This window comes from Mastomys coucha, unplaced genomic scaffold (assembly GCF_008632895.1).
Source record: "Mastomys coucha isolate ucsf_1 unplaced genomic scaffold, UCSF_Mcou_1 pScaffold15, whole genome shotgun sequence".
NCBI lineage: Eukaryota > Metazoa > Chordata > Mammalia > Rodentia > Muridae > Mastomys > Mastomys coucha.
This window is the reverse complement of record NW_022196897.1, coordinates 138,877,501-138,898,505: the sequence shown is the minus strand read 5'-3', so window position 1 is coordinate 138,898,505 and position 21,005 is coordinate 138,877,501. Positions and strand designations below refer to the sequence as shown.

Sequence of the window (21,005 nt, the reverse complement as noted above, 5' to 3'; positions counted from 1 at the left end):
CCCACACTGCCCCTCTGATCTCACCCCACACTGCCCCTCTGATCGCACCCCACACTGCCCCTCTGATCTCATCCCACACTGCCCCTCCGATCTCACCCCACACTCTCCCTGCTCCTCAGCAATGCTAGCGTCTGCATTCACTGCATTTATTGAACACCCACTATGTGTACTCTGTCTGTCTATTTTTGAGCTAGGTCTTACTACATAGCCCTGGCTGGCCTTGAACTCGAGACCCAGAGAACCCAGCTACATAGTGAGACCTCTGTCGTGCAAGCATCACAAGGTTCCATGACTGTGATGTGTTCCTATCTCCATCTTACAGATAAGGAACTCAAGGCCCAGTAACATTTAAGGGGTTACCCAACTTTACCCAACTAGCAGACGACAGTTTGGGGGTTCAAAACTATTCAGTCTGATCCTCATCATAGCGGCCATGTCTAATTGATTGTCATGTTCCTTTGAGTTTCCTGACTCTGTCCATGCCAAGGTCCCATCCCGGAGGACTCTTCCTCTCCATTGTCTCTTTGCTGCAAGCCTTGTTTGTCTAGAAGGTCTTGCTCATAAACCAGCTCTGTTTCAAAGTCCCTTCCAGATTCCCTAGAAAGAGAATGTTTCTCACTCTTTGATTTTATTTTTATAGCTGAGAGAACTCTGTAATGCCATTCTTCTTCTTCTTCTTCTTCTTCTCCTTCTTCTTCTTCTTCTTCTTCTTCTTCTTCTTCCTCTTCTTCTTTTTCTTCTTCCTCTTCATCATCATCATCATCATCATCATCATCATCATCATCATCACCAGCAGCAGCAGCAACAGCAACCAAATTCATGATCCTCCTACACCAGCATCTCAGATGATGAAGTTAGTTATAATGTGCCACCACACCCAGCTTGTGTTGAGATCTCTCCCTCAGACTACATGTCCCACCCATTTGCATACACCCACTCACACCCACCCCCACTCATACCCACTCATACCCACTCACACCCATCTACCCACTCACATCCACCCAAACCTACCATATCCACTCACACTCACCCCCATTCACCCCCACCTACCCCTATTTACACCTACCCACCCACCCACTCACACCCACCACACACACCCACACCCAGGAGTTTCGTTGGCAGGAAATCTGCTTTGTCTCCCTCTGGTGTCTAGCACAAAACTGGGCACAGAGTGGGTGCTCTCTAAAGGCTTGAGGATTGAATAGCAGGGGCCTCATCCCCATCACACAGTTGGAATTTCCCAGAAGCCATCTAGGAGTCTCTAGCTGGAAAGAAACAAGGGAACAGGAGAAAGTTGTAGGCAAGGCACGCTTTCTCTAACTTTATCACATGTCTTTACCACTTGGATCGAACTCCCCAGAGGAGCCAGCTGGGGGTGAAGCTCCACACTTGCATGACCCCCAGAGGTCTTTGGAGCCAGCTGTCCTACCCTAGGGGACTTCCCCAGCTTTCGATGCCAGGAACTGAACCATGATAGGAAGTGACCCTGGCAGGATGTAGCGTGTCACAGAAGGAAGTGTGGCCAGAGTTCCTAGGCCACCCCTGCCAGGCCCACAGGACCTCTGACAGCAAGTGGTCACATCACTTTGTTACTCTGATCGTTCTAGGGCAAGCATGGACTTCCCTGACTGTGAGGGAAATTGCCCCATGCTCAGGGCTATGGGGCAAGCAGGGTCCTCATGCCTCTCACAGCCTTGCCACTGCATCCTGGCTATGACTATAGGCAAGAGACTAAGTTCTTAAAAGCCCAAGACCTTTAAGAGAGGCTGCCTCCCTCAGCCACTCCCTAAGACTCCTGAGGCCTCAGGTCCCAGTGTAACCTAACATTGCCACAACCCTTAGGGCAGGGCAAGGCAGGGTGGAGGCTGAAAAGAAGAACTCTGGTAAGTTCACATTGCAGATCACCGTGCAGCATGGCTTCCTGACTTCCCCTCCTTGAGAGCCAGGCTACTCACTCACAAACTGAGGAAAGACACCTGATGACATCGAAAGTAATGAGCGAGCTCAGTAGAATGAGCAAATTTGTTCAACAGAAGTACCAGAGATTAGCTGCTCCCCGCAAGAGTTCTCCCAGTCGCTAGCTAGCAATGTTCTTCATGTTGGCAGAGTGAACTTAGGGCCCCATCTTTACCCTCCCCGAGTTAGGAACTCTGGGTGTGTGGCTCAACAGTCTGTTCTAGCAAGCCTTCCCAGCACACATTGAAGTTAGTCGATCGATGCTAGAAGCTTAACAGATGGGCAGCATATTGGGAGAAGGTATGTGGAATACCAACATCAAACAAGGAAGTCGTATCTAAAATGTGATTACTATTCTTGCAAATTAATGTAAAAAAAAATGGGGAAATCCAATGGAAATGAGACACACAGCCCAAAGGAGCAGTTCATACACAGCAGGGAAGCCCAAGGTCTGCTACACCCAGGAGCAGGCTCCAGATCCCAAGGTTAGGCGGGGAAGTGCTTAGGAGAGTGCTCACCTGGAATTCATGATGCTTGGCATTTCATAATGCATGCAGCAGCACTCATCTTTAACCATAGAATTTAGGAGGATGGGAAGTTTGAAAGCTGCCTGGGTTACACAGACAGTATCGCAGCAGCAGCAGCAGCAACAACAACAGAGATCTCACGATTGACACGGAAATGCAAGAATGCATGGTATATGCGTATTTGTCTGGTGTGTGTGTGTGTGTGTGTGTGTGTGTGTGTGTGTATTTTTGAGTCCTGCTCAGTTGCCACATTCTAACTGATGACAACGACCACAGACAGGCTTTACAGAAACTGATGAATGCAGGAGACAACTGCATTGCTGGCAAGCTGCAGATAGGCCATTCTAGAAGAGGTCTGTGAAATTTAAACACATGCATCTGGGATCTACTAATTCCACTCCTGGCAGAGTCCAAAGGAATCTTCATGTGGGTTCACAAGGGCCAGTGACTAAGGTGTTTATCTCAGCAGTGTTTGTGGTAAGAGAGAGTTGAAAGCAAGCTGGGCGTCCATCATCGGGGTCATAGAGAGGATGTGTAAATGCTTCAGGGAGCTGGCAGCTGTTGAATGCAATGATCCAGGTTTCCCCACAATAATATGGCTGGGTCTTAAAAATGTTACCGAGTGATCTGGGCATGGTAATCAAGCAATCAAGTACTGAGGCAGGACACCTGTGCACCTGTGCATGGTGCAGCACACCTGTAATCAAGCAATCGAGTACAGAGGCAGGAGGATCCTGAGTTGGGTGCAGCCTTGGCTATATAACAGGATAATCTAATCAAAACCAAGAACAAAATGTGATACCACACCACTGACCACCCCAATAGCAAAACAATAAATGTTATGAAAGGAAGGAGAAGGAGGAGGAGGAAGAAGAGAAGAATTAGAACCCATTCCAATACCACTTATGCTGTGTTCATTGCACATTGAATAGTGTGTGTATGTGCATGTGTTTGGGGGGGGAGTGCATGCATATGGAGGTCAGAGGTTGGATCTCTCTGTACCTTACCTGTTAAGACATGGTCTCTCAAAAAAATAAAAATAAAAATAAAAAAAGGCAGGTGGATTTCTGAGTTTGAGGCCAGCCTGATCTACAGAGGGAGTTCCAGGACAGCCAGGGCTACACAGAGAAACCCTATCTCAAACAAAACAAAACAAAACAAAACAAGACACGGTCTCTCTTTTTTAGTTAAAATTATAATTAGCGTGTGTGCCTGAGCATGTGCAAGATGGTGGTGATGCCACCGTGCTCATGTGTGGAGGTCAGAGGATGGTGCTGTGAGTTGTTCTTCTCCTTCCACCTTTGTATGGGTCCTGGGCCTTGAATCCAGGTGGCCAGGCTCATGGAGTAGGTGCTTTACTAGCTGAGCTATCTCAGCGGGCTGAGGGTCCCTCATTCACACTTCCTGCTAGCTGGCCACTCTCTCTGTACCCTGCACCTCAGCTAGTGTTACAGACAAAGGACCACACTGGCTTCTTACATTCCGGGGATCTGGGCTCAGGCCACCGTGCTTGAGCGGTGCGGAATTTACCCACTAAGCTTTCTTCCAGCCCAGTATTGTGCAGTTTTATGTACAGAGACACATTTTGGCATGTTGCGGCTAGGGGTTGTGGTGTGAAGAGTCTGTGACAAGCACGGAACGAAGCAGAACATCAAGAAAACCTTGCACGGGCCAGCGACGGGGGTTGTAGGGGTGGGGGATGGTCATCTGCCACCGTCCCAGTGGGAATCTGGAACTCTAAGTCCCTGTGATCACATGATTTGGAAATGTTTGGCTGTGGAAGGGTTAGCAAGGTTTCGCAGACACATTTGATCTCTTCTAGAGAGGTCTCTGGCCTCTTCTCAAGGCTCACTGTCTTTACTGAGGCTGAGCCGAGGGCTGGCCTCATCCTGACCTCCAATAGCTTACGGCTCTGCCCGCGCAGCTCTTTGACTAGCCCCAGGCTGTCTGTGTGCAGAGTCCTGCAGAGACAGTTTAGTTTGGGGCTTGGGCACAGAGTCAGGCTATCAGACCACTGTGAAGGCCAGTCCTATTTCTTCTTCTCAAGCTGTAAACTCCTCTAGTCTTTATAACATCTCCTTCTACACACTGCTTCAGGAACATCCCAAGAGGAGAGAAACAGCATTTATTGAGCATCTATAACATGCTAGGCCCAACACTAAGGTCTTGCCTTCCATTCACTCCTATGACCACTTGTGAGGTGGGTGGAGCTGAAGTTTTCGTAGAGATGTGGAAATGGGTTTCGATATCCAAGAACCTGGTGTTCCCTCACATCCATTTCCTTAAAAACCAACCAACCAACCAACCAACCAACCAACCAACCAACCAGCCAGCCAGCCAACTCCCAAGTCTCTTCAGTTTTTCAGCCTGTAAAACTGAAGAGAGGTCTCTGGGTTCTGGAAATGTTTCTGGTTTGGGGTTGGACAAGGCTGAAGAATGTGGGGCGTGAATTGGAAATCTTTTCTGTCGGCCAGTAGGTGGAGCGATTCTTTATGTTGAAGAACACTCTAGAGTCTGGCTCTCCCGCCCCCTGCAGGATTTTCTCGGTATTGCAGGGGCTGAAGCTCTGCGAACTCTTTTGTCGGGAAAGAAGCCCAAAAGGCCCAGATGGGAACCCTGGAGTCTAGGCACCCTGGGGATGGTGTCCTATGGACGAGTGTGCCGCGGAGCTACAGATAGTTGTCTTCAACCTGGTCACCCCCGCTTGGGGAGACATCCTCGTAGACGTCATCGTCGTCGGGGGCCAGTGCCTCGATGTCATGCGTGATGTCGGTCAGCAGCTGGTGGAACGTCTGCACCTCGGGCCTCTGGGCCGCCCCGTCGTAACTGCGCACCGCAGAGGCAGACGTGGAGCTCATGCTGCGCTTGATGCGGCCGAAGCTGTCGGTGAGGATTCCACCTTCGCGGATTCCCATACTCTCCAGGAAGCCCTCGAAGTAGCCGATGTCCTGATCTGGGATGAAGGGCCGCATCCCTAGAGGACACAGGACAAGGTGACTCCAGCATCCAGCCAGCCCGCTACGGAATGCCCTCTCTGGAAGTCCTAGTTCAAATCCCGTCTCTGGCAATGTGGCTTTACCCAAGATTTTTTTTACCTCTCAAAACAGCAGATGACACAAGACTCGCCACACGTTTGCTAGCTTAGTGTATTCTTAGGGATATACTGCCATTTACTGGCTATACAACCTTAGTTAAATACTCGAACCTCATTTTCCCCACCTGTATAACAGCTCTTTGTACCTGATTTGATACAAGTGTACTAAGTTACTTCCCATGCTGAGCCCCGGAAACATTAGATTTACTTGTGTCCCTTTCTGAATCTTTAACATTTTTACTTTACTTTGCTACTCTGAGCCTGTCTTTTCACATGCAAATGGGGACGACAGCAATATTTACTTCTCAGGAGTGAGGATAATCTATGAGATCATGCTCACAGCAAGTGCCAAACACATACTCCTGTGCTGTCAGTATTATTCCTATGGTGCTTAATAACACTCTTCACTAGCTGTGTGACTCTAGACAAGTTGCTTTGCCTCTCTGAGGGTGATAGGCTCTGTGTGTGTGTATGTGTGTGTGTGTGTGTGTGTGTGTGTGTGTGTGTGATCACAGCCTGACCAGCTTTACTACCCTAGGGCTTTGCTCATGCCAGCTTGAGCGTTGCCACCTCCTGGAGATTCCTTTCCTTTCTCTGCACTCTTTCTTGCTCTCCTTCTCAGATCCAGGTTCTCAAAGTTTTGCGCCTTAGGGGCTCAAAGAACAAAGCACTCCCAGGTGGTGCCTGGCTGGGGATGCCTGGAGCGGAGGGGGAGCAGAGCTTACCAATGAGAAGGAACTTCCGTCGGTCCCCATAGAGTTTCTGCAGGCCAGCACAGTAGTCCTGGATAGGCAGCCCCAGGCGATAGTCTCGTAGCAGCAATGCAAACTGCTGGATCTCAGGAGGACCCAGCTTACTCCGCAGCTGTGGGAGTAAGGAATACTCTTGGAGACCAGATCCAGATTGCAACAATGCCTGACTTCTGCTAAAAAAAAAAAAGCTGGGGTTCCCTTTGGCATCCCGTCAGGCCCAGCCTGCCTGCAAAATCTTCCACTGCCCATTGGAGGGGACAACATCTGGTCCTTTGCATCTCGGAATGGTGTGGTGGCTTGTACATGTTCAGCCCGGGAGTGGCATTATTAGAAGGTGTGGCCTTGTTGGAGTAGGTGTGGCCTTGTGGGTGTGGGCTTTAAGACCCTCATCCTAGCTGCCTGGAAGCCAGTATTCTACTAGCAGCCTTCGGATGAAGATGTAGAACTTTCAGCTCCTCCTGCACCATGCATGCCTGGATGCTGCCATGTCCCTGCCTTGATAGACTGAACCTTTGAATCTGTAAGCCAGTCCCAATTAAATGTTGTCCTTATAAGAGTTGCCTTGGTCATGGTGTCTGTTCACAGCAGTAAAACTCTAAGACAAATAGGATATGGGTCCAGCTTCCTGACCCCCAACCCTTTGGGGACCTCCTCTGTGGTGGCAGGAGGTCATTATCTCTCTGATCCTTGCTTTCCTTCTCTGTACTTGAGGTGAGAAGGGAGCCTTTCTCTTGAGATTGCTGAAGAGAGGATGCAGGAGAGGTGCTGGGAACATTCAGTGCAGGCTGAAGCCACTCGTGGCTTCTCTAAGCTGGCCTCTCCTATTTGCACCTCCTTCCCTGGCCTCTGAGCCATGCTTGCTGTAGAGCTCGGCTGCCCACTCACGCTCACCGTAACCATGTAATCCTGTAGCTGCTCGAAGGCCCAGCTGTTGTGGTCGATACTGCTGCAGTGGGAGCCGTGGAAAGACGGTGTGGATGTGCCACTGTAACACACTTCAAATGTGTCCTGGGAGCCATTGCTACAGAGAAAGGAGGGAAGAAACCTTACCAACCTCTGTCCCTCTCCCTGGGGAGGCTAAAGGTGGTTTGCCTATAGCCCAGTGCTCAAGGGCCTATCCTTGACCTCGGCTTGCTCATCAAAGCCCAGCAACTTCAAGCCCCCTCCTGCTCTCCACATTCTGGTCTCCCTTCCTTAACCCCATCCCAGGCCTTCGCACATGCTGTTCCCTCTGCCTGGAGTTCTCTCTCCTCCACTGTCTCTCTCACATGTGATGTCACAGCCACAGGACCTCAACCTGCTTATTCTGTGGTCTTGCTGATCCCTCTGTATGGAATGACCTGTCCCTGTTATCACCAGCTCAGCTGTTATCAGGAAGCCCTCCTGGTTCCTAGATAAGGTAGAGTCCCCTTCTGACTCTCCCACAGCCCAGGAGGCTTCTTCTCAGTGTGGTGTCATCAGTGCTGGCTGCCACCTATGTGAATTGTGTGGCCCTTCCTTTCTCCCTGTTGAGTTCTTTTTATAAACTAGGCTGCCTGCTTCATCGTGGAGGGTTTTGGTTTTTGACACGGTCTCACCTATCCTAGAATGGTCTTAAACTCTTCATGTAGCTGAGGTTAGCCTTGAACTTTCCATTCTTCTGCTTCCACCCTCCCAAGGGCTGGAGTTGGAGGCATGAACCACCCAGTCCAGTTTATGCAGTGAGAGGGGTTGGACCTAGAGTCTCTGATATCCCAGGCAAACACTCTCTCATCTCTGATTCACCCCCAAGCCCAATGTAGGAAGTTCTCATTATTAAATGCTTTTAAAATAAGATGACCACACTGGGCTCAGGTTTTGAACTTTTGACACTCTGGCTTCTACCTCTGGAAGGCTGGGACCACAGACCTAGCAAGGGTGTAGACTCCTGAGTTCACATTCCAGCCTGCTTGTGCTCACAGGCCAGGTCTATGCCGTTTACTGTCTGTTTGACCCTTGGGATGCTAAACTTTGCTTCCCTAGTCTTCAGCTTCTCCCTCTGTAAAGCGGGATGATGAAGATTGATGTCACTGTGAAAATGACAGGAACTAACATTTGTAAAGCACTTCAGACTGTAGACCCCAAGTAACAGATAACTAGCCACATAGCAGCTAAGGAAAGCCAATGGTGTGCAAGCTCAGCAAATGGGTCGTTAGTGTGATTTTGCTCTCCTCAGCCAAATCAGGTTGATTATCGACTAGTTTATGCACACATGGGTTCAGGAAGGCAGATGTAGTGCCAATATCAACAATGGAATGGTAGGACACAGACCACTGGCAGGGGCCACTACTTACAACACCAGAATCCTTACACAGAATCCTTACAGAACCAGGATAACTTACTACCATAGGTCTACCAAGGGTTTTATTGGATTTAAACTGAAAACCCCATATCTTGGGAAACTCCTCAGTCCTGAGCAAACTGGGATGGGCAATGTTTCTAACAGAATTCTTTTTTTAAAAAGTTTTGAGGCAGGTTTCATATATCACGGGTTTGTCTTGAACACATTATGTACTTATTATGTAAGGGTGACCCTGTGGTCCTCTTGCTTCCACCTTCTGAGTGCAGACATGACAGGTGTGCATCAGGGTATGCGATGCTGGGGATCGAACCACGGCTTTGTGCATGGCCGGGGAAGTACTCTACCAGCTGAGCTACATCCCCAGCCTCGCAGAGGCTGTTTTAGCCTACATATTCCCAGCCTTGCTTGCAGCAAGTTCTGACCCAGCAGCCAAATTTTGACTACTAAAGTGTAAGCTTGATGGTAAGTGTGTGTGTGTGTGTGTGTGTGTGTGTGTGTGTGTGTGTGTGCACATGCTGTAGGAATGGAACCCAGGCCTTTTCATATAGTGAACATGCATGGTGATGCTGTGATATTCCCTAAAGTTTTTCAAGAGGCCATTGATGTGCTGTTGCATGGTTGCAGCTACAGCTTGGACCATGAGGACGGCAAAGAGGGAGCTCTGACTAGAAGAGAGGCCTAGGGTCCATAGGACCAGGAGGCCCAAACTCTTGTTATATTTTGCATAAGAAGGCAAGAAAACCAATCCTGTCTTTGTAAACTTACCCTCCCCAGGATTTTCTATTATACCAACATAGCTTCTAGTGTTAGCTGTGCCTTTGGACTCTGCAGGCCACTACACCCAGGAGACTTAAAGATCTCTGTGGTCCTGGGTCTCTGGGTCTCCCACGGTTTAGCCTAGAACTCTGTTTACCTCGCATCCTCAACACAAATCATGCTTGGGTCCCTGTCCCCCATGCACTCTAGAGGAGTTTGGGTGAGGATGAGGAGGGAAAACTGGCATCCCAGTCAAAGCTGATACTCACAAGGAGCTGCAGCAGCTCAAGTCGGCATCGTAGGCAAATGTCCCGTCTGTGCGGCAGCTCTCACCTGGGACCAGCAAACGGAAGAACTATCAGAGATGACATGCAGGCACCAATACCTCAGGTTCTTTCTCTGAACCCCTGACCTTGGCAGCACCCTGGGATCTAGTTCTGGTTCAGCCCTGATACATAACTAACCTCAGGCAATTTCTCCCCAATCCTTGCCTTCCCCAGTGCCCAGGTCCATAGCATCTGCCTATCCGATGGGACACAGGGAATGACAAATGAGAGGCAGTGAGAGAGTGCTGATAAACGTGTATCTGGATGAGACAGAAAGATGTTGCAAGCAGGAAGAGGGTCGGAAGCTTGAAAGGAAAGCAGCATTATTTGTGGAGAATGTGGTTCCTCCTCAGCCTGGTCCCTTATGTGTCCAGACAGGGTCTTCTCATGTCAGCTCAGTTGGTGGGGGGTGGGGTTCACTCTGCCACTCTGATTTCTCAGAGGCCAGTTCCTCATTACAGGTTCTCCTAACACTGTGGTTAGACATTTATTTATCTCTGTGACTATTTATTCCATGCAAGTTGCAGGAAGGCAAAGCCGTGCCTTAGTTTGCCTGCCGTCGATATAGCTTACAGATTACAACTGGGGCCGAGACAGTAAGCACTCAGTTGATATCGATTGGATGAATGGACTCTCTCATCTGGTTGCCTAGCATCCTGGTGGGAGCCAACCAGTCACCTGCAGAAGCTTCCCAACAGGCACAGCTCCTGTGGGCCGCAGGGTCTCCACAAGGCCAGTGCCACAGCTGCCAGAGCTGTGCAAACAGAGACCACTCCATAGCAGGCTGTGGAAGAGGGAATTCACGTAATGGCTGTGAGGGGAGCAGAGCAAGAGTGAGAGCGAGAGTGAGCGAGAGAGTGAGGCAGGCAGAAGCTTCGGAACGTAGACACACTGGGTTTGGATTCTGACTCTGACCTACCAACCATGTGACCTGTGACCATTTATTGACTACTCTGAGCCTCAGTGCTTATTATCTGTAAAACTAGATTCACAGGGCCTCAGAGAGGCTCTTCTACCTCTCCCTCTTTTTCTCTATGTAGCCCTGGCTAGACCGGAACTTGCAGTAAATCAGGCTAGTGTTGACCTCAGAGGTCTTTCTGCCTCTGCTTCCCAAGTGCTGAGCTGAAAGATGTGCACCACTACCATTCAGAGTTCATTTGTTTGTTTGTTTGTTTGTTTGTTTGTTTTCGAGATAGGGTTTTTCTGTATAGCCCTGGCTGTCCTGGAACTCACTCTGTAGACCAGGCTGGCCTCGGACTCAGAAATCCACCTGCCTCTGCCTCACAAGTGCTGGGATTAAAGGCGTGCGCCACCATCGCCCAGCTTCTTTTTTCTTTTTTAAAGATAAGGTTTCTCTGTTGTAGCTCAGGCTGACCTTAAACTCAGACCCTTCCGCTTCAGCATCCCCAAAGTTCAGGACTCTTAGCTAACGTGCTGAGGACTGAGTTTGCATGTGCCACAGTGCCCATGTGGAGGTCGGAGGAAAACTTTTGAAACTCAAAATTTCTGCTTCTACCCTGTGAGTCCTGAGGTTTGAGCTCGGGTTGTCAAGGTTGGCAGCAAGCTCCTTTCCCTGCTGAGCCAGCTCACCAGCCTGGGGACTGAGCAGTTTCCATTTATCTGCAGACTACCTCTCTAGCATCTGTGGTGTGCCCACTCCTGTGCTAAGTGAACAAGGCAGGTAGGATGCCATAAAGACTCAAGAAGACCTGGCACCTGGCTAGTGTGCTTGGCACTCAATAAACGCCCCTGTTAGTCTCACTTTAATTCCAACCCTTGATTGCATACACGGACTAATCTGAAAATGTTAGCCCTAGGAACCTCATGGGGTGAAATGGCTCAGTAAGCTGACAGTACACATGCTGAACTTTCTCAAAGCAAGGGCACCCAAAGCAAGAGAGAAGTTCAAGTGCCTAAGTTCAAACTCATCCCAAACTTGACAACCTGGTCATCTCTGAAGAGGTCATCAAGAAGAATGACATTCTATCAAGTGGACCCCCTAGAACCGGGGTCCAGCTCAGAACTCCTAAAGGCCTTCATCAGTCCTGACTATCAGGACATCCACCCTCTCCCAGTGCTTTGTGGGAGTTTGGATACGCACTGCAGCTGGAGAGCCATGGCCGCTTTGGTGTGGATCTGTAGTGGTAGCCGGCCCGGTCTACACACTCGATGCTCTGGTCCCCGTAGATGATCTGGAAGACTTGACAGATGAGTGCACAGGACTCCTCAGCAGCATCCTGGTCCAGGGGCAGGAAGAGAGCTCAGGCTCTTACCTGTCCCCCTCCCCCGGCACTCCTATGTCCCCAGATGCAGTGTGAGCCAGTGCTGACATGCATACCTTAAGCCAATTTCAAAGACATTTCCCTCAAAATTATATGGCTCCTCTCTTGTTCTCATGACCCTTCTATAGAATGTAGAGGCAACTCAAAATCCTCTGCCATGAAAGTACATTCCAGGTTTCCAGGGGATTTGTGGCCTGTCATGAAATTTATCTAACATAAGGGTTTGTTTAACTAAACGTACAGGCACAGAAGCTGAAGCCCAGTGTGGAGATGGGAGCAGCAGGAGGAGGGACACTTCAAAGAATCAAAATTGTAGGCTCAGTGCTGTTACTACTACTGGACACAGAATATGGCTATGGGCTGCCCCGTGCCCAGTACAATAGTGAAAGCAAAACGATAATTAGTATTCTTGGTAGTTGGAAGAAGGGCTTGGGCAAAGCTTTGGAGACCGCACATTTGAGGACTCCGCCTCTTCAAGCGAGAGGTAGAAAGCAGTAACTGATAGATAAAGACCATGCTTAGGAAAATGTTGCCTTTTGGCACGTCTAAAAATCCTAAGGTAAATGTTAAACTGTAACTCAGGATGGGTATCTATGGTCATTGCAGGTACTGCTATGTAAACCAGGATCGGACCTGGCCGTGACTCGAGTAGACAGCTCAGAGAGGACATGCCTTTTATAGTTGAATGCTCATAGGTTTAATGGGCTTGGGTGATTTGGTCGGATTCACCACAGGCCCAAGACATCAGTTAATGCTGGAAGTTTTAATTCTGACCATTGTGTGTGGGATTGCTGAGCATCAGACAGGAGGCCAGAAGCTCAGACACTTGGAAAGCAATTTGTATACTTATTCATTCTACCACCAGACCAGGGCCCTTAACCCAACAGCTGAGTGGGACAGTCAAGGCACAGTGTCGCCTCTGTTTGGTTTTCAGTCCCTTGGATCTACAGACTGCTTTTTTCCTTGCTTCAGTTTAAACAATATAAACTAACTTTCCTGTTGAAATGGGGTCTCTTCCTCCATCCCATCACACAAGCCACTCACCTCCTACCAGAGCCAGCATGACCCACGTAACCCCTAGCTCTTCTGAACACCTGTATGCCCCCTTTTCATTTCCTCATCGCCCTCCCTAGTCAAGGTTCTGGGATGAGGCTGTGTTGGATGAGGCAGTGGAGTACAGAATGTAAGGAAGGGCTGAGCCAATGGGGTGGGGCATGGCAACGTTATCCCAGAGAGAGACAATGGAACTGGGTATGGATAGTGAATGGTGTGGGCATAAGGTTTGGATATATTTAAAAATAAGACCAAAGAATAACTTTGACAGAGTAGATTGAGAGAGACAGACAGAGAAGAGAGACAAATGGACCAAGGACCACTGCAAGGTTTCAGTCTGAGCCACCAAGGATGGAGCTGACATTCAATGAAACGTGCAGATGAAGACGCTTTGGGTTTGAGAGGAGACTGGGGGCTCAGCTTGGAAAAGACAGGAGCAGCGGAGATTTGGTTAGAGATGAAATTCAGAGTCTTCTCCGGGTTTTAGAAGGCAGCAGAGTAGAAATCGCCTAGAAACAAGTGTGGATAAAAGAGAAAAGATTGAGGATAACACCTGGACCACCCTGACTTTAAGAGGCTGGAAAGAAAGGAGGTACCAGCTTCTAGGAAGGAGTGCAGGGTGAGAGTAGGGGAACAGGAAAGGAAAGCTGAATGGTACCTCAGGGTGGGGTTGTGAGCCACTGAGCTGCATTTCCTGGGATTGATCTCCTCTCCCTGTAGACAGGCACACTCATTCAGAGAGAGCCCTGGAACCTGGTGCAGAGGAAATGCTGCTGGGAAGGCTCAAGGCTTGAGTTAGACTGGGTACTCCTTAAGGGAGGACACCAAACAGCTTGTTCATCTTCTCATCCACAGCACCTAGCCCGATGTAGAGTACACTGCCGGCACTCAACAAATACCATCAAGCCATGCATGGCAGTGTGGACCTTTAATCTCAGTACTCAGGAGGCTGAGGCAGATGGATCTCTGAGTTGGAAGCCAGCCTGGTCTACAGAGTGGGTTCCAGGACAGTCAGGACTACACAGAGGAACCCTATCTCGAAAGACTATATAACAAAGCCAACTATATTCTCATCACCAAGTAAGTGAGAGCAAGGGCGAATGGGGACAGGAAGGTGACAGACAGGTAGGACAGGCAAGAATGATGGGAAAGCTTCTGCCTTGGGTGATTATACCAAGAGAAAAGGCTTTGAACTTCCTGGGTTCGAATCTTGAAGCCATCTGCTTTCCGCAGGACTTACAGTTACCTAAACTTTGAGCCTGCTTCCTTTTCTAAGGAATGGGAATAGATGTCATGTTCGCCCTAGGGGCTGCCGTGAGGACTAAGTGTTAATATTGTCCCCTGTCTGCCTAGGGTCGGCGTTTCACCTGCGGTGTGATTAGTGCGATAGTGACTGTCACAGCAGTGGTGCCAACACAGCCTGTCGCTCACCCTGTTTGCCACAGCCAGGATGACAAGGTTGCAGTAGGCGTCGGGGCTGTGGTTCTGGGGATCCAGCGGGTTGGGGCCGGGGTGGCGTCGCTCCCAGCTGCCGCCGACGCCGCCACTCGCCTGCCGCCGCTCCCAGCTTCCACCCGGCTTGCCCGCGCCGCCGCCCGCGTGCCGCCGCTCCCAGCTGCCGCTGAACGTCTGTCGCCGCTCCCAGCTGCCGGACGCCCTCGCTCCCGCGCGCTGCCGCTCCAGGCTGCCGCCGCCTCCCGCAGCCCGGGCCTCGGCGCCCGCGCCCCCGCCCCACGCCACGCGCCAGTCCAGGCTGCAGATGGTGTGGCGGCGCTCGGCTGTGCCCACCCGTCGTTTCTCGGGCGCGGCGCCCGGAGGGCCGGGATCGCGACCCGAACCTCCCGGGCTGCCGTCCATGCCCGCCGGCACGGGGTCCACGCCCAGACCTGGGGAAGGAAGGAGCTTGGGGGTTCAGTAGCAGGAGATCGCGGTTTCCCGGGGCCACCGGGAGGGCCACCTCGCAGTTCTGAGGTTCCCTGAGCTTAAGCTCCCTGGCGGTTCTGCTGGCTCCGCGGCTTTCGAGCCCCACCCCAAGCCTGTGACTCCGTCTTCTGCCTTGGCTCAGTCCCTGACCTCCAGGTGGCAGCCACAAAGTTTCCACCTTCCCCACGACACACTAATGCCCTGCTTCTCAGACTCGCTTTCTGAGTTGAGGGCCGCATCCTTCATTTGAACGGCGACCTTGGTCGAAGCATCCCACCTTCCAGTCCGACTTTCCCTGCTACCTTCAGTCCCATCTCCAGGATGCTGACCTGAACCTCCCATAAGCCCCGACTGCTCCCCTAGCCAGGGCGCCCCCCTACTGTCAGATCAGAGTCAAGCGATTATGTCTTTTAACCACCTTCCACGCCTTTAACGTTGAACTCTAAGGTTGAACAACTCTAACACTCTCTCTCTCTCTCTCTCTCTCTCTCTCTCTCTCTCTCTCTCTCTCTCTCTCTCTCTCTTGGTTTTTCGAGACAGGGTTTGTCTGTATAGCCCTGGCTGACCTGGAACTCACTCTGTAGATCAGGCTGGCCTCAAACTCAGAAATCCGCCTGCCTCTACCTCCCAAATGCTGGGATTAAAGGCTCTCTGGTCTTATCTGTGGTTTCTTCTGTCTGGCCTTAGTTTCAGAATGGTGAGCTTAAGTTTTCTGCCATCCCTTTCCCAGCCTCGGATCCCTTCGCTGGTGCCCAGCACTGGGAATGGTCCCAGCACTGCAGGTTGGCTTCCCACCCCCGCGCCGTACCAGTCTTAAGCACTAGAAGATGCAGAGCGTCGTCCTGCAGGTAGGAGGCAGCAGCAATCTCGTGCGTGGGGATGCGCAGGATGAGCTCCTCGTTGTCGCGCCAAGTGAGCAGCAGGCAGCGTGCGGACAGACTCAGGATGCTGTCCTGTTCCGGCGTGGTCTTCAGAGGCAACTCCTTCAGCTGCTGCGGGTGGGTCGGATCACCGGAGTCCACTCGGGGTAGGGGAGGTGAGAAAGGGAAAGAGACCCCGCCCTCCTCTCTTCCCAGGACCTTACCCTGGCAGTGTCCAGCAGTTGCAGGAGCTCATCTCGGCTGGAGGGGTTCAGTGAGGAAGTCACCCAGGTAAGGTGACCCAGGAACTGGAAGAGAAGTGGGAGATTCTAGCCTCCAAGTTAATGCAGGACAGGCTGAAATACTCAAATTAATAATAACCTCTGTGATGGCTAATTTGGGTTGTCAACTTGTCAGACCCAAGTAGCTGGCACACCAGTGATTGGATTGGATGATCATCTTGTATCTGAGCCACACCTGGAGGCAGCTCACTCAGAGGGGCGTGGAAGAAGGACGCTTTCACTTCTCGCCTGCTTCCCCTCGGTCTTACTGGCAAATTCATCTGTTCTGCTGTGGATGCTTTCCTTCAATGATATTAGATCCCAATTCTTCAGGATTTCCATAAAGACTGAGGACTAGCTCATAGACTGAACAACTACCAGATTCTTGGCCTTTCTGTTAGAAGACAGCCTATGTTGGAATGGCTGGACCACAGCCTGGAAGCCTCTCCGCCCCCTCCTCCAGTTCCCTGACTAATACGATAATACAATCTGATAGCAAAGTTTGTTGAACTCGGGACCAGTTTGTATATATTTTCCCATCCACTCACATTTACTTTAAGGATTAAAAGGTTCAGCACGGTACAGTTAACTAAAAGCCTGGCCCAGGATTATAGCTACAAAGGGTAGGGCTGGGCAAGTCATAGTGAAGCATGCTTGTAACCCAGCACTTGGGAGGTAGAAACAGGAAGGTTAAAGAGTCTAGGGTCAGCCATGAGAGTGGTGGTAGTGTCGATGAACTCCTTGAATCCCAGCACTTGGGAGGCAGAGGCAGGTAAATCTGAGTTTGAGGCCAGCTTGGTCTACAGAATGAGTTCCAGGACAGCCAGGGCCACACAGAGAAACCCTGTCTCGAACAAACAAGCAAACAAAGAGTCCAAGACTACATAGCAAATTCAAGACCTCCCTGGGCTACATCAGACTCTTGTAAGGTAGGGAGAAAGCTTGAATGCATGCGCTAGAGCCTGCATGTCCAACAGTTAGCACATGGCCATCCCACTTTATGATACTCTGCAGGAAAGTAAAAGTCACTAATATAGCGCTTTCCTCCCAAGACCCACTGTTGAAGATCAGATTTAGAGCCTCTTTGTATGCTAGGCCAGACTCTATCGGTGTGTGTGTGTGTGTGTGTGTGTGTGTGTGTGTGTGTGTGTATTCCTGTGAGAGATTGCAGGCATATGCCGCAGCACCTGTGTGGCAGTCAGGGGATGAGCTCCTGCCTTCCACATTGTTTGAGCCAGAGCCTCTTGTTTGTACTTCACATGCCAGTCTCAGGCTCCTGAGCTTCCAGGGGTTCTCCCATCTCCACCTGCCATCTCCACACTGTGGGGTTTTCAGGACCATGGGTGCATGCTTTGCATGTGCCTGGCTTTACAGGGTTTGGGAGATAGGAACTCTGGTCCTCAAATTTGCCAGCAAGCACTTTATCCATCAAACCATTCCCTCTCCACGCCTGCACCAGGCCAGGATCTACTCTTAAATCTTGAAGGGTCCTTGGGAATTTCCTTGCCCAGTGCCTCTCCCCACCCTCACACATTATTAATCCTTTTAACAACCGCATTGCAGATTAAATGGAAAGAAGCACTGAATTAATACATCATTTTCTTTAAAAAAAAAAAGGCATTCTCAGTTAATATGCAGTCTCCTGTGCATTCCTAGTTATAACAACGTTATCATTTAAATGTTATTCAGTATGAGAATTAACTTTTTATTGCTTTAATTGTAGGATTCTGTGTGAATTTCACCACGCACATCTTTTTATTCTGTAAACTTTCCGCCCTTGGTTTTTAAACATATTCTTTTTCTAGCTTTTCTTTATTTATAGAGTTGCCAGATAAAATACAAGATGTCAGTTAAACAACACATTTGTTTTTAGGATTTTTTTGTACCTATTTAGTTCTATTTAACATTTGGAGCATATTTATGCTAAAGAAATAATCACTGCTCATCTGCAATTCAAATATGACCAAGTAGCCTGTTTGTTCAATACCTTATTCCTGCTTCACACCTATCTTTGGATAATGGAGACCTGTTAACCTACCCAATGCTCCTTCACAGTGATTCTAAAATGGAAGTAAAGCTTTCGCGTAGTAAGAGGGCTCGTTATGGTGTCTACCTATCTCCACCCTCCACACCCCCAGACCAGTGCTGGCTGTGCAGCCTGAGGCCTCCAGAATGCCAGTCTAGTGCTCTACCACCAAGCCACACGCCCAGCCTCTTGCTTGCTCTTAACTTGGACACTGGATAATCAGGGAGCCTGCAGCTAAAAGTCTCGTGAGTAGGTTGAGCTTTTGGGAACACAGCACAGTTTCTCAGAACTCAGTCTCCTGTGGGGGTGGGTTCTGAGCCCCATATTGGGACAGAAATTTTGGGGCTCAGCAGGTGGGTGTCATCTGCTGAGGGTGTCCTTCGTGTGACACAGGGTGTGGCAGAGCTCGGTGTGTTTCCAAGCCCCCCCACCCCCCCCACCCCGCCATCTTTATCCCATGCTCACCTTGACCTCTTTCTCCAGGTAGTCACACAGCAGGATGTGGGGGTCAATGAGGTAGTCAGGGGGATAAAGAGGCATAGAGTGCAGGGGCCTTCGACTGACATTGCTTCTAAAGGCAGCCTGGTGTGCAGCCTTCGGGAACACCAGCCTTCGGATGGGAGACACAAAGCCCTGGTGGCGAGAGGAAGGCCCCAGTAGCCAAAACCCTGTCTGTAGGAGCTCAGTTTTACCTCCACAACCTACCTACATTAATCCTCCTAAAAACTGCGGGAGCTGCAGCCCTGTGCCCCCCACCCCCACCCCTTCTCAGATGGAGAAGTGAGAGCTAGAAAGAACACCAGCAGGTGGGGCATCCCAGTCGGCAAATCTGCATTTTAAGTACCCAGGGAAAGTGAAGCTCCTGCCAGCCAGATTTAAAGAATGTCCAAGGCCCCCCGGAAATAAGTGGAGGATGCCTAGGCGTTTATTAAGTTATTGCCTGTTTGTGAGTGAGAAATAAAAAAATAAATAAATGTAAGTATAATCCAGAGACATCAATATAAAGACACCCAGGATGGATCAAGGGAATTTGAGAGAACTGCTATTTCCTGAATCCCATCTTAGACCTATGGAATCTGAAGCCCTGGGGGCAGCAATCGAGCAGCTCCGGTCCCTAGTGGCATTCTAGAACTACGTTGGCAGTTTCTAAAGCAAACCATAAATTCTGGTGGCATGTGTGGCATGCTACTGAGCTTCCCCGAAAGACAGGCACAAACAGGATGGGCTAACCACCTAGGAGCTCCTCTATCAGACAGACCTCACTGGGTGAATTCTAACACTCAGGAGGCTGAGGCAGGAGAGAATTGCTGTGGGTTTGAGACCAGCCTGAGCTACACAGTGAGTTTTCTTTCTTTCATTCTTTTTTTTTTTTTCCTTTTTTGGTTTTCGAGACAGGGTTTCTCTGTGTAGCCCTGGCTGTCCAGGAACTCACTCTGTAGACCAGGCTGGCCTCAAACTCAGAAATCTGCCTGCCTCTGCCTCCCAAGTGCAGGGATTAAAGGTGTGTGCCACCACTGCCCGGCCACAATGAGTTTTCAAGATCAGCCTGGGTTACATAGTTAGACCTTGTCCCCTAAATAAGTCCATAGACCCATGAGAGTATGTGCATGCTGGCCCCAGTGATTCATATGGGGCACATTTTATGTGTGGCAGTACTGGATTTTATCTAGAGCCTCACACCAATGCCTCTGCACTGCATGCCTCTAGCTCTCTTGGCACTTAAAATTCTCATCAGTTTGTAGTTTAAGGTATCAAACCTGGGTCCTAGCATGCTAGATAAGCGTTCTGCCAAGGAGCGAGCCCCCCCACCCCCAGCCCACTTTTACAATTTTGAGACAGGTTCTCAGTAAATTACCCACACTAACTTTAACCTTGTAATCCTCCTGCTTTAGCCTTCAGAATAGCTGGGATTACAGGCCTGTGCCACCATAGTGGACTCATGTAAGTAGCTCATAAAATACTCTGAACCCCGTTCCTTGGATGGAGAGAGTTCTGTGCGGATGAGAGATGTGGGAACTGGGAAGTGGGAAAACTCACATTCAGAAAAGGAAGAAGGTGGAGAGAGGACTTGGGTTGGCTTACGCTGAGGTCTCAGGAGTGACTTTCCCCACGAGAGTGGGGAGGGCAGATGTAGCGTGAGAGACAGCGGGCAGGGAACAGGTGGGAGGCCCCAGCCTGGGTGGGCAATTTGCCAACCTATAATCACCTTAGCTGGACCTTACTATTGGGGTGGTCAGGGAGAGAAAGTGTCTGCTGGGTGTCTGTCTGTCCCTTTCTCTGAGAGGCTGCAGGATACTATCACCAGAATGTCCAATGAGCAGATCTCCCAGGAAGGCCCTGTCCGTCTCTCAGCACAAGTATGACAGAGGCCCCTAAGACTGAAGCTTAGACCGGAGCCCAGATGTCTGGCAGTCAGGGACAGAAAGAAACTTCCTTCCAAAAGAGAAGGGACGCCCCCTTCCCTGTGCTGTTTGCTAACTCCATGTTGCGCTCACCTCTCTTCTCCACCTTCACAGACATTTCTCAAGCCTGGCCCTCTCAAACTCCACTTACCTTCTTCCCTTTCTTGGCTTCATATTCCATCGTGAAATTGCTGCTCGGCTCCTGCCACCCTCCTCTCCGCCCCCCTCCAGAGCCGCCTCCATTTCCTTTGTTCTTTTTCCTGCCTGGTCGGAAACTCCACCAGTACCAGAGTTCCTGTCCCTCCCATCTGATGGTGGGGGTGGGGGCAGATGGAGAACACTGCCTTAGAACCCTGTAACTGAAGGGTGGGAGCCAAACATGGCGTCCAAGGGGCTTGGTACTTGGAGCAGACTGAGGAAGGGCCCCCCTAGTTGGTGATCACATTC

General features: G+C 50.2%; 1 protein-coding gene across 2 annotated transcripts; it reads right to left on the bottom strand.

Moving 5' to 3' along the window:
• Positions 1-4,590: 4,590 nt before the first annotated feature.
• On the bottom strand, positions 4,591-20,790 carry Ccm2l (CCM2 like scaffold protein). 2 transcript variants are annotated; one of them, XM_031372317.1, is made up of 10 exons: positions 20,710-20,790; positions 18,622-18,789; positions 16,074-16,157; positions 15,798-15,981; positions 14,498-14,952; positions 11,833-11,968; positions 9,675-9,738; positions 7,221-7,350; positions 6,303-6,441; positions 4,591-5,457 (listed from the first exon to the last, which is right to left on the bottom strand). In XM_031372317.1, exons 1-10 carry the CDS (start codon positions 20,737-20,739, stop codon positions 5,153-5,155), a joined length of 1,695 nt encoding a protein of 564 aa, XP_031228177.1. In that variant the 5' UTR covers positions 20,740-20,790; the 3' UTR covers positions 4,591-5,152. The 2 variants fall into 2 exon arrangements, with proteins under 2 accessions (XP_031228177.1, XP_031228178.1); XM_031372318.1 differs by lacking the exon at positions 9,675-9,738 and having other exon boundaries at positions 5,225-5,457.
• Between the last annotated feature and the right edge of the window lie 215 nt (positions 20,791-21,005).

Excerpts from the sequence above, each read along its gene's own strand:
- Ccm2l (XM_031372317.1), bottom strand. The coding sequence starts at position 20,739 with ATGGAATATGAAGCCAAGAAAGGGAAGAAG. Across the intron at positions 11,969-14,497 it reads TCCTGGCTGTGGCAAACAGG|GATGCTGCTGAGGAGTCCTG; the intron begins GTGAGCGACAGG and ends CCCCTGGACCAG. Across the intron at positions 6,442-7,220 it reads TACAGGATTACATGGTTACG|CTGCGGAGTAAGCTGGGTCC; the intron begins GTGAGCGTGAGT and ends TTACTCCCACAG.